This window comes from Ostrinia furnacalis, unplaced genomic scaffold, assembly GCF_004193835.3.
Source record: "Ostrinia furnacalis isolate ACB-3 unplaced genomic scaffold, ASM419383v2 OfSCF4462, whole genome shotgun sequence".
Lineage (NCBI taxonomy): Eukaryota > Metazoa > Arthropoda > Insecta > Lepidoptera > Crambidae > Ostrinia > Ostrinia furnacalis.
The window spans coordinates 142,295-155,951 of record NW_021134701.1 but is presented as its reverse complement, the minus strand read 5'-3'; the positions used below and the strand labels follow the sequence as shown (position 1 = coordinate 155,951).

Genomic DNA, 13,657 nt, shown 5'->3' with positions numbered 1-13,657 from the left:
TACTGGGTCACCGGCGTGCTGAGAAACAAAAAACAATAATTAATTTTGTTTCATTTCCAACAACAGTTTAACTTTCCCCGGGACAAACTTTACTTTCACTGGTTGAGTTTTTATTGGCGGACAAGCTGTAGATCATGGCTACATACATAGGTGGGAACAAAAGGTGGAAATAGTCCCGTCATTTAGGCCCGCCATACACGAACAGTTTGAAGCAGCTAGTATCCACAGCTTCAAGCTGCAAAAAACTCAGTAAAACTCCATTCCATCATGCTAATCACTAACTGCTCGAGCTGTTATTAGTTCGCACGCATATTATGAGTTATTAAAAACTAGGCTTTAACACTAGAGTACACGCGCGGCCTACTATAGTAGACTAGGGTAACATTTTACGCTATAACTTTTTTAAAACTTGCGCCAGAGAGCTGGCATTCCAGGAAAGCCTCGTTTAATAAATTTGTCAATAAGCCAGTGAAGCTTGGGTACTAGCGCCTGCGCACTTTTCTAAAATTAGCCGTCAAAACTGCGGGTCTAGTCAAAAGCCCGAAATCACTCATCAAAAAAATTATGGAAGACTTGCAACTAATGGATTTACCACGTGTACCAGGCAGCAAAAAGTGTTGAATACTATGATAGATAAAAAATAAATCATATTTTTCCAGTAAATTTTGTTTATGTTAACATGGATCTCAGAGTGCAATTTTGGCCCAAAAAATTTACAACTTTTAAATCTGTTTATAACATTTGATCCCAAATAGTTATTTACAGAAACTTTGATTATAAAATAACTATAATAAACACTTTTATTATTTACATAGTAATTTTATTCATAAATTGCTTACAAACTGATTAACAGTGATTTTAAATTGGCTTACCGAAGGAGGCCGCGCGTGTATTGGTGTAAAAAAAGGGGCGCGTGTACTGTAGTGTTCATAGCTTATAGCGACTGGGCCTTATCAGCCTTATAGTGTATATCTATAAAAGCGAAAGGTCACTGACTGACTGATACATTGACTCATCACGAAATCTCAGAAACAACAAGTGCTAGGAGACTCAAATTTTGCATGGGGGTTCCTATTAGAACGTAGGTGAACTAGTAAAACGGGATCCACGCGTACGAAGTCGCGGGCGGCCGCTAGTTAACAATAATTACCTTGTATATCCTTCCTTTGACTATGAACAGTTCTATTAACGTAGGCGTATGTTCTATCGCCGCATCTATGTAATGCAGCGCCCGGTCCGTATCTTTCTTATAGTCAAAGTGCTGCGCCGCGTAGTAATATGCCCATAGCAACGCACTGGCCGGTTGCTTGCCTTCACTTGGGTCGGAACTAAACGTGCCCAGTTTGGTTAAGTTGTCTATATACTGTAAGATTAGTTTCTCTATCGTGTCTGCTTTGCTTTGGTCTGCGTATAGTGATCTGCAATTAAATTTGGATTTATTAAATTACGGGAATATTACGTGACAGTCAGTGGGCAGGGCACATAGCTCGTAGAGAAGAGCTGGGGCAGAAAAGTTCTCGAGTGGCAACCACAAACCGGAAGACGTAGCGTGGGCAGGCCTCCCACCAGGTAGACCGACGCGCGTTCTGGTGAAAGTCGCGGGAAGTGCCTGGATACAGTCGGCGCAGGACTGGTCTTTGTGGAAAACCTTGGGGGAGACCTTTGTCCAGCAGTGGACTTCTATCGGCTGAAACGAATGAACGATAAGCACAAGTGACGCTGTTATAATGCGTCTTAGCGCTTTAATAAGACTCCGAGACTGTCTTGATACAGGGCTGTCTTTTTTATCCATAACACGAAAAGAACACCAACTTCTTAGTGGTATCAAGCTACATAAATGGCAACTTTTTTGTTACAGATCTGATTTTACCCAAAATAACTGTATAATCCAATATAAAACCGACCTTAAGTCCACAAAGAGCGGCGGGATGCCCTTATGGAGGCCTCGACGAAGGTATTCGTCGGCCAGCCGCTCGAACACGCTCGCGGGAGCCTCCGTTAATTGCAGGCGGCGCGGCGCGATCGCACGCGGGTACTCACTCCTGGAAAACAAACGATAATGCTTCTTAACACCACTGCGAAAGGTCTAGTTTGACTTCTTAATGCCACTGCTTTAGGGCTCGTAAGATCCGCTTATGGAATACAAACGAAATTGCTTCTTAACACCACTGTGAAAGGTCGAGTTTGATTTCTTAATGCCTCTGCTTTAGAGCTAGTAAGATTCACTTCTGGAATACAAACGAAAATGCTTCTTAACACCACTGTGAAAGGTCTAGTTTGGTTTCTTAATGCTTCTGCTTTAGAGCTAGTAAGATTCGCTTATGGAATACAAACGAAAATGCTTCTTAACACGACTGTGAAAGGTCTAGTTTGGTTTCTTAATGCCACTGCTTTAGGGCTAATAAGATTCGCTTATGGAATACAAACGAAATTGCTTCTTAACACCACTGTGAAAGGTCTAGTTTGGTTTCTTAATGCCTCTGCTTTAGAGCTAGTAAGATCCGCTTATGGAATACAAACGAAAATGCTTCTTAACACCACTGTGAAAGGTCTAGTTTGGTTTCTTAAAGCCACTGCTTTAGGGCTAATAAGATTCGCTTATGGAATACAAACAAAAACGCTTCTTAACACCAATGTGAAAGGTCTAGTTTGGTTTCTTAATGCCACTGCTTTAGGGCTAGTAAGATTCGCTTCTGGAATACAAACGAAAATGCTTCTTAACACCACTGTGAAAGGTCTAGTTTGGCTTCTTAATGCCACTGCTTTAGGGCTAATAAGATTCGCTTATGGAATACAAACGAAAATGCTTCTTAACACCACTGTGAAAGCTCTAGTTTGGCTTCTTAATGCCACTGCTTTAGGGCTAGTAAGATCCGCTTATGGTATACAAACGAAAACGCTTTTTAACACCACTGTAAAAGGCCTAGTTTGACTTCTTAATGCCACTGCTTTAGGGCTAGTAAGATTCGCTTATGGAATACAAACAAAAACGTTTCTTAACACCACTGTGAAAGGTCTAGTTTGGCTTCTTAATGCCACTGCTTTAGGGCTAGTAAGATTCGCTTATGGAATACAAACGAAAAATGCTTCTTAACACCACTGCGAAAGGTCTAGTTTGGTTTCTTAATGCCACAGCTTTAGGGCTAGTAAGATTCGATTATGGAATACAAACGATATTGCTTCTTAACACCACTGTTACAGGTCTAGTTTGGTTTCTTAATGCCTCTGCTTTAGAGCTAGTAAGATCCGCTTATGGAATACAAACGAAATTGCTTCTTAACACCACTGTGAAAGGTCTAGTTTGGTTTCTTAATGCCTCTGCTTTAGAGCTAGTAAGATCCGCTTATGGAATACAAACGAAATTGCTTCTTAACACCACTGTAAAAGGTCTAGTTTGGTTTCTTAATGCCACTGCTTTAGAGCTAATAAGATTCGCTTCTGGATTACAAACGAAAATGCTTCTTAACACCACTGTAAAAGGCCTAATGTTTCGTTTATCAATACTACTGCTTTAGGTGTAAAGTTTGGTTTGTTAATGTTAATACTACTGCTTTAGGGCTGATAAGTTTGAAAACCCAACCATGATGTCCACATATTAATTTGTGCTTAAATTAAACTAGTTTGTTAGCTGATTTTTAACTTGAAATGTGATAAAATCCTAGAATTCATTTGTAGACATTCAAAATTAAACAAGTACATTTTACAAAATCTACACACACATAGTCAACACCATATTATTATAACAAGCAAATAAACTGACAAATATATTTTACAAAGAATTTTAAAAATATTTTTGACTCTTTTATCATCATCATTATATCATTTAACCACAATGAGGATCATTTCGATTTTTAACTGTGAATGCAGATTTATAGGGCTAAGAAATCCTTAATACACAGTGCAAACATTTTTGTTCTACGACAAAAATTGACGAAGTTATGGCCAAATTACTAAAAAAGTTCACTGACCGCCCGGCGCGGGGACGATGACGTCATTATATCCGATCCGAACGCTGCCGACGCACTGCGTGGATAGAAAATATTTTTTTCTAGCCAAATTATCAGTTTTAGAGAAAAACTTGTAATGACATTTATTCATCAGAATAAAGTAAGCTATCCAGAAACTGGGTATTAGCATCATATTAAGTATTATTATGTTCAATACAAACAATCATTAAGTTACACTCACCCCAACCGCGTCTCCGCATTGCATCGAATCCTATGAAAATGTGGTTTTTGGACATAGCAATACTTATTTTTCACAATTTTTATTTTTAAAAATTACTGGTCGATAGGTTACTTTATTTTGAAGAATAAATGTTATTAAAAGTTTTTTTCTAAAACTGATAGTTTAGCCGGAAAAAAATATTTTCCATCCCATTAGTACGCCGGCTGCGCTCGATTCGGATATAATGACGTCACGCGGCCTTGCGTACGTTGACTTTTAGCGGCAAAAACGGCCTATGTTTATTACTTAATATCTTCGTAAGTAATGGTCCGATTTGGATAATTCAAAAAGATATATCTTTCTTATGTCTTAAAGATTAACGTAGATACTAGTTTTATTGAATTTTCTACAACAGTACTGATCCTCATTGGATTTCCCTTTTAGTCATTAAAATATGCCTGCTTATAACTTACTTCATTAATATAAAATTCACTCACTTATAAACATCAAAGAAGGCCACTTTTTCATCAGGATCACTAAGTTGTTTAGCTTCTATAAGTTTCTGATAATACATCACATTTTCAGGATTTCTCTTTAACAGATCTTCGTAAACACCCTCAGCTTCTTTGAACCTAAAAATTAATTCATAAACATCAGAAAAAAAACTAAATAATAACTATATTCTCATAAATTTTGGCAATAATTCCAAAAAAATTAAAAATTCATAAAGAATTAAAATCTTTTAACAACAACATGAATAACACGTCTGTTACTGACTCATTACACACGATTACAATCATTATCTCGTGAAATGATCCGTCTCGTCTGTATTGACATTTACATAAACATCAATGATTAATTCACAAGGCTCCGATACTGACCTCTTTAGTTTCAAATAATATTCTCCGGAGGTTTCTTTGATAGATAACTTATCGAGAATTTGGCTTTGGAATTTATGTAAATGTTGCAAGGCTCTTTCGTACTGGCCAGACTCTGCCAACACCATGTTCTGGTATAAAAGCAGTTCCGAATGTTCGTAGTCATACGGACCCTTCATCTGATTAGTCCGGAAGGCGTCTAGAATGCTATTTGCCATTTCATAATCACCTAGTAAGTGATAACTCATTGCGAATCCTATCCATGAAGCTCTTTGTGTCGGTCTCAGCATGAAAAGCTGGTATCTGGTGTCCTGGAAATGGAAATGTGAACCGTAAATATATTGCAATAACTAGTAACTGTGGTGAAGGCTATCTTCTATTGATATAATCACAAGTTCATTTAAAACTACTGTAATTAATAATCTTAAAGACACATAAAATGAGTAGGTATGTACAAAATTATCAAAGTAGGTAATCTATACATATAAATAAAAATGAATTGATGTTCGTTAGTCTGATTAAAACTCGAGAACGGCTGGGCCGATTAAGCTGATTTTGGTTTTAAAATGTTTGTCGTAGTCCAGGGTAGGTCTAAATGATGAGCAAATACGCGCGCGATATTGTTTTTTTGTGACAGACAAAATTACACGCGGGCGATGCCGCGGGCGGAAAGCTAGTTATTGAATATTATCACTCACTTTGTAACCTTCCAAATCGCGCATTTGGATTTGAAGCAATGATAAGTCTCTAAGGATTTGTATATTCTCCTTTTCCCACTTGAGCGCATTGCGGTAACATTTAATCGCCTCATCATACTTTTTGTCCGATCGTTGGAGGAGTCCGTACACGTGCCAGCACACAGGCGACTTTAGATCGTTGCGGAGGCCACGGCGCACATATTCATAGGCTTCTTCTTTTCGACCTAGGCAGTTCAGTGTTAACCCTTTCATAGCCAAGGTTTCTGTAATACAAAATAAATTACTTACTAGCGTTTTATGTAGATTTAAAATATTAATTAAACCAAATTTATAACAAAGCTAGTTATTATTTCAAATAAAAATTAATGCCAAGCATCAATAAAATTTACATTTATGTTTCAAAAATTGATTTCAAATTCAATCTTGATGCCTTACCTCCATGCTCTGCAAACTTGGGATTGGACAATATTTGCTTGGCAAATTTCAAGCCATTTTTGTATTGTTTGTGTTCGTAACAACGCTGAAAAAACACCCAAAATTATCATCACAAAGTGCTAACCTCTATTTATTATTAGATTGTACTCAAAGGGCGATGAATGGCACAGATTATTTTGTCGAATAAATAGTGATAGTAATTAATTGTAAGACAGTTAAAATCATTAAATACATGCAGGTTATTTATTAGCTAATTAACCAATCAAATAATTTTAACTTCGGCAATGAAATGCAGTAATAAACCGAGTTAATCGCATTGAAGTGACAAGGTATACAAAACGAAACTGTGTTTACCACAGTACTTACCAAAATTCTTTTAAAAAGAGCATTTTCTTTAGGCGGCAAAGGATTACTGGGTGGCATTTTGTTCAAATGAAATTAATCTTTGTATTATTTCACTAATAAATTGAAATATTTCTAAAAACCTCGTGGCTATAAACCAAAGAATTCGATGAAGAATTGTTGTCTATGATTCTCTAAAAATGGTCACGTGACCGACAAGACTGTGTTGCCAGATTATGACAAGTTAAAATGCAAAAATTATCAAGCCTGCCCACAAGGCTGTTTTGTGTGAAATTCTTTCAGCAGCTATGGATTTCTGCAAGCATCTACAAATTAATTTACTCTGTGAAGTTGAATTTGGTTTGAGAGTAGAAGAATTTAATCTAAACTATCTTCGTAAATGCATAAAATGTCCTTTAGTTCATTCGGTCTATCATTCAATTCGTCTATAATTTATGGTTTCTTCAAACTGTCAAACGTCAGTCAGTCTGTTACTGTATAAAGATGACCCACGCTGAACTGTCCCACCAAACTCAATGACAGGGGGGCGCTACCATCGTTCAACTATATGGTTTCCAACATGGCAAAAATCTGAACCAGCGATCCGGTATTGACGGTGGCGCCCCACTGTCAATGTCATCGACAGGACAGTCCAGTATTTTGGAACTATACTGTCAAATAATTTACGAAATTGATAGGTCGACGCTAAAAATCATGTATTTTCTATAGTTTTATGCATAATAACACAGTGAAATATTGTTAGACATAAAGTGTTATTATTTCTCCATCTGTTCTCATTCATTTCTTTTCGCACCGACGAGATATGGGTATTGAAAACATGCGTCGTTGGCCTATGTACATTGTGTTCGCCGTGTGCATTTTACTAATACTTTCACTGTTTAATAGTTGGAGTTTAGAGACAGAATTGCGAAACAGAGTTGCTGAAATAAGCACGCAACTTCAGGAATGCTCAAAACAACAGACCTCATGCATGGAGGAATCGCTCACTCTCCTTGAGCAAAGAGATGGGTATGTGTCGAAGGTAAATGACATCGAAAAACAAAAAGTTAAAGTTAGCGAAGAACTTTCTTTGTACAAAAATAAGTTAGCGAAATCCGAAATCCAAGCGAACCATTCTATAATTGATATGGAGATGTGCAAGACTGAATTGCAATCCTTACAAAGTTTGCAACTAAGTACGACTGCTACTTTGGATACTTTGCGACTGGAAAAAGACACACTGACTGCTCAATTGTCTGAGAAGAAGCAAAAAATTGCAGATTTAGAAAAGGAAATACAGAAGTTAAAATCTTCTCTCACTACTAAGAGTGCCGCAGCAGTGCCTTCGAAGATCACCCCAGCTGCCGAGCCTCCCAAGCTCAGCCCGGCTCTAAATGTGCACAATCCTATCAACGAACCAGTCCTAGATAATGATGCTAAAGAAGAATTGGAGGATGCCAATGGCCTAAATGATGGGAATGATTTTGATGCACAGTTACAGTAAACTAAGTATTTCTGCCCATTTAAGAATAGAATATGAAATCCATAATCACATCAATTCATGTTTGATTCTAGGAGTTTTTTACAATATGCAATGTATACTATACGTAGATTTATGTTATTTTTGACTCTGGGACTGACCATGAATTACTGTTCATGTATTTTTGATATTTGACATATGATCACTTGTTTTTATTTAGATAAAAATACACCATTTGCACAGTCCTACATTATCTCACCCTCCGTCCTCCTAAATGCATGATGTAATTTATGAATGATCCCTGTATTGAATTTATATTTATGTGATAAGAACTATTAGGTGTTAATTTTTTTACTGTGTTACAAAAACTGTTTATGTTCAATGAAACCTAACACCATTTTATTCATTTGCATAATAATACACTTAGTGTCATTTTTATCCTAAAAGCCAGAGGCTGGACTAGTAAAGTAAAACTTTTTATACTCATTAAATAATCAAAGTATTCCTTGTAAATTGATTTTGTAGCCATTTGTGATATACTAGGCATGTGTGACAGCCCCTGATACAATAATTATGGCGATACCAATGGTTAAATGCTTAAACATTATACATATACAGTTGTTTAAGTTTATGAGGTGGAACTCTTTGATATGAAACAATAGCTGTTACTAATCAATTTGTAATGTGTTTATGTTTTGCATTGTTTGCCTAATGTGTTAACTAAAATTGTTTACTTTTACATTGATGAATACATAGGTATATTTAGATGCAATATTCACACCATATTTGGGAGCACTCATTATTATATGTACTATGATTTGGATTAAATATTATACTTATTTGTATTTCTAAATAATGTATTTGTCACCACTAAAAGTGTGGTCCAGACACTTGATTTATAGAAAAACAAATGCTTTTTATCTTCATGGCTTGGATATTATTATATTTTTATTATAATAGACCTCTGTATACAAAATAGCCAAGTCAAGGCAGGGTACAATTATTTTAAGTTAATTGCCATTATGGTGCCACACAAGTAGATGTTTAAAATTAGATCTGATTGTAATCAATACGAATATTAAGTCTTATATTCATATTTGTATCATATAACCATTTATACACGAAATTGTAAATTATTCTCTCATTATGATATAAGTACCACCCACCAGTATTAGTCCAGTCAATGAATGCCTTAACGACGGTGTAGAGAGAAATCCGTGGAACACAATTTCTGACCTCGGGACTTTATTTAGCCTAGTTAGGAGGTGAACATAGCAAAAGTCCCCGCCCTTAGCCCTTGAGCCGGCGGGGAGAGGGGGGTTTAAAGGTACCACTTTTCGGTTTTTCGCTTAATCCTCGGAAACTATGCGTCCTAGTGACATGACTACTATGAACCAAAAAAAGCTTAAATTCAATTTGCTACAGGTGAGACCGTCAAGTTTTTCTATATCTTGTATAGTTTTTACGGCATCTGCTCTAGAAGGTCTGTAAAATTGGAAATTTTATTGTTGTCTTACATGTTCCTTTCAGGAGAAAATCGACTAAATCAACATTGAGCAAACACTATAGACATGTGGGAGCATGTTAAGCCTAGTTCCATGGAGGGGACTGCACCGTGCGTATATTTAGACGAACCAATTAGAGCCACTTTTGACTGCTCATCATTCAAAAACTACTGTGCATTAACACTTCAAATTTGAAAGCAAAGTTTCGCATTTATGACACTCACTCACTCACTGATGATCATCAAAATAGAACTAGTACTTCCCATAAACTCAGAGAGCTGAAATTTGGTACAGAGTTAGGGTTTAATGGCCACTTAAAGGGAAAACTATAAAAACTAGGAAAATCGAAGGTCAGGAGTAACACCACATTCATAATCAATGTTACTAGCGACACACCGGCACCGTGGTGTTCGCCTGTACCGCTCACCGCTAGATGGCGCCAGCACTTTGAGCGTCGATTTTCTGCAACGCGGTGTCCAGTTTTTTTTTCCTTTCTAGACGCCCCCGTCGATTAAGTTGAATGTTATGTTGTGTAGTTTTAATTTCGTTGAATTCGTTTATTATACGTGAGGTTCGCTAGGGTTAAGTTATTAAACCAATCATTCTGATTTTGTCCATTATAAAGGTCGTTGAGTTAATTTATGTTTAATATCGTAAAAAAAATGTCGATAATATTAAAAGACGACGACGTTAAATTATAATTAATTATGCCACTTTCTACAAAAAGAAGTGAAATCCCACCAAAAACATTCTGTAAAAAACTAGCCAAGTCTCGTTAGAGCTGCTTGTTTATCTCTAAAAAGTAATGAAATCTAGACAAAGTCGTGCCAAGTCTATGATGGTTCCTTACTGCGATTTTTTTATTATTATAGTTTTAATGTTGTGTGACTTGGCCGTTGAAGGATACAAAATCAGGTGCTCCATGACATCATTGCACCAATCTGTCGCTACCCATTGACGATGGAAAATTGCCACTTGAAAAACGTTGCTTCAATAACCAGTCAATTGTAGGCTTAATAAAGCTGCGTATTTCAATAATACTTATGTATGATTATCATAATAAAGATTGTTCAACGGCCAAGTCACACAACATTAAAACTATAATAATAAAAAAATCGCAGTAAGGAACCATCATAGACTTGGCACGACTTTGTCTAGATTTCATTACTTTTTAGAGATAAACAAGCAGCTCTAACGAGACTTGGCTAGTTTTTTACAGAATGTTTTTGGTGGGATTTCACTTCTTTTTGTAGAAAGTGGCATAATTAATTATAATTTAACGTCGTCGTCTTTTAATATTATCGACATTTTTTTTACGATATTAAACATAAATTAACTCAACGACCTTTATAATGGACAAAATCAGAATGATTGGTTTAATAACTTAACCCTAGCGAACCTCACGTATAATAAACGAATTCAACGAAATTAAAACTACACAACATAACATTCAACTTAATCGACGGGGGCGTCTAGAAAGGAAAAAAAAACTGGACACCGCGTTGCAGAAAATCGACGCTCAAAGTGCTGGCGCCATCTAGCGGTGAGCGGTACAGGCGAACACCACGGTGCCGGTGTGTCGCTAGTAACATTGATTATGAATGTGGTGTTACTCCTGACNACTGGACTATATATCTTCCACTCATTTTATGTAATATGGCTTAGAAACGTGTGCCAGTATGCATTTAAATTATACGTATTTATGCTGATGGGCTGCACTGATGCCGTTTCATAGTCATTTGAATGATATTTTTTGTGAAAGTTATGAGAGTGAAATGTCTCATTTCGCCACTTTGTTCTGTGACGCACAAATTAAAATTAGGAAGTAAGACGACCTTCGGTTGGCTATAATTTCATACGAATTCCGGTTGAGAGAGTTCTACTCGTGTAAACTTTCATCCCACCAAAAACATTCTGTAAAAAACTAGCCAAGTCTCGTTAGAGCTGCTTGTTTATCTCTAAAAAGTAATGAAATCTAGACAAAGTCGTGCCAAGTCTATGATGGTTCCTTACTGCGATTTTTTTATTATTATAGTTTTAATGTTGTGTGACTTGGCCGTTGAAGGATACAAAATCAGGTGCTCCATGACATCATTGCACCAATCTGTCGCTACCCATTGACGATGGAAAATTGCCACTTGAAAAACGTTGCTTCAATAACCAGTCAATTGTAGGCTTAATAAAGCTGCGTATTTCAATAATACTTATGTATGATTATCATAATAAAGATTGTTCAACGGCCAAGTCACACAACATTAAAACTATAATAATAAAAAAATCGCAGTAAGGAACCATCATAGACTTGGCACGACTTTGTCTAGATTTCATTACTTTTTAGAGATAAACAAGCAGCTCTAACGAGACTTGGCTAGTTTTTTACAGAATGTTTTTGGTGGGATTTCACTTCTTTTTGTAGAAAGTGGCATAATTAATTATAATTTAACGTCGTCGTCTTTTAATATTATCGACATTTTTTTTACGATATTAAACATAAATTAACTCAACGACCTTTATAATGGACAAAATCAGAATGATTGGTTTAATAACTTAACCCTAGCGAACCTCACGTATAATAAACGAATTCAACGAAATTAAAACTACACAACATAACATTCAACTTAATCGACGGGGGCGTCTAGAAAGGAAAAAAAAACTGGACACCGCGTTGCAGAAAATCGACGCTCAAAGTGCTGGCGCCATCTAGCGGTGAGCGGTACAGGCGAACACCACGGTGCCGGTGTGTCGCTAGTAACATTGATTATGAATGTGGTGTTACTCCTGACCTTCGATTTTCCTAGTTTTTATAGTTTTCCCTTTAAGTGGCCATTAAACCCTAACTCTGTACCAAATTTCAGCTCTCTGAGTTTATGGGAAGTACTAGTTCTATTTTGATGATCATCAGTGAGTGAGTGAGTGTCATAAATGCGAAACTTTGCTTTCACTTAACTTCGGAACTAAATGACCTACAGACTTGAAATTTTGGATTTTAACTATGTGATTATAGCTTACTAGATGACGAAAATTTCTGCGTTCTGGTCTTATCCAGAGTGTCTCAAATAGGGGCCTGAAAATGCGGCGAAATGGTTCCAGTAAAGGATGGTACGGCAGTGTTTGCTTCGCGCTCGACTTGGCGGGGGCACTGCCGTGCCCCCAGATAATTAATTTACGTCCTTGATCCTTGATCGAGGAGCGTGTTCCGCGCGAAACGTGCGCTAGTCGTCTTATCAGTTTTTATCTTTATTGATTTATGATGCATATAAAAATAACCTGCTTAATGCGTAGCAGTTTCGTAGAAGAAACGATGCATCTGCGCGCGGTTTCAAGCATGTTTCAAGTTATTAAAAAATATATACTGCATTATAAGTCAAGGAAACGGCATCATTATTATGAAGATTTTCTAGATTTAACCTGTGATCTTTTCTACATTATGTAGTCACTATTTCAATTTTTACAAGTTACGGAATTATTGATATTACCAACTCAGCTAGAGTTGTTATTTATATGAAAATTAAATTAAGTGTACTTTATAATCTTTGTATTTTATTTCATAGTTAAATTCCCTGCTAGTCTGTACCCGAAAATGAAGTACACGGCCTTTAAAGCAAGACTGAATAATAGGCATCAAAGCTCGCTCTCCATTACACATCGCATCTCTCATGCGAGTAGTTATCTAGATCCTCATCAATAAGAATAAATTACATCCGGTGCTATTTCAGTAAAGGCGAGCGAGAGGTTTCCTTAATTGCGCTCACCAGTTGGCGCCACTGCCGAGTGACAGACCCGGACGGACAGACCGTACGCGCGCAATGGCTCCTACCCTCTAATCCACATCTGTGCTCCTACCAGTTGGATGTGCGATAGTTCTACCATCACTTCAGCGTTCACCAGTCGTGCCACTGTTTTAGCCACAAGAAAGCGCCTTATCGTGGCGCTAACTGAAAAAATAAGTTTCTTCAGAGCTGTTAGCCCTTTCGCCCCCACCGGCAGCATCGCCCCCACTGGAGGCAACTGGGAATTTACAGGGTGTCCCAAAAAGTATTGTCAAGCCGAAGCCCAGAGGAAGAGCATCCACTAGGGCTATCCGAATCTCCCCCATGTATGTTCCGCGACTGAGTGCGTTATCCTCAAAGAATATATTTACTCTGGTTATCC

General features: G+C 37.1%; 2 protein-coding genes across 2 annotated transcripts; one reads left to right on the top strand and one right to left on the bottom strand.

The window, feature by feature from the left end:
* Positions 1 to 3: 3 nt before the first annotated feature.
* On the bottom strand, positions 4 to 6,705 carry LOC114359549 (N-alpha-acetyltransferase 15, NatA auxiliary subunit-like; the record flags this gene model as incomplete). The annotated part of the gene is made up of 8 exons (XM_028313987.1): positions 6,545 to 6,705; positions 6,179 to 6,263; positions 5,744 to 6,006; positions 5,049 to 5,356; positions 4,665 to 4,799; positions 1,905 to 2,042; positions 1,151 to 1,418; positions 4 to 18 (listed from the first exon to the last, which is right to left on the bottom strand). Coding segments are annotated over exons 1-8 (1,269 nt in total), but the record flags the coding sequence as incomplete, so codon positions are not given.
* Positions 6,706 to 7,194: 489 nt separating this feature from the next.
* LOC114359552 (uncharacterized) lies at positions 7,195 to 8,945 on the top strand. Its single transcript, XM_028313993.1, has one exon. The coding sequence runs from the start codon at positions 7,344 to 7,346 to the stop codon at positions 8,022 to 8,024; it is 681 nt and encodes a 226-aa protein (XP_028169794.1). The 5' UTR covers positions 7,195 to 7,343; the 3' UTR covers positions 8,025 to 8,945.
* Positions 8,946 to 13,657: the final 4,712 nt, after the last annotated feature.

Bases quoted from the DNA above. Each gene is read 5' to 3' on its own strand.
- LOC114359552 (XM_028313993.1), top strand. From the start codon at position 7,344: ATGGGTATTGAAAACATGCGTCGTTGGCCTATGTACATTGTGTTCGCC.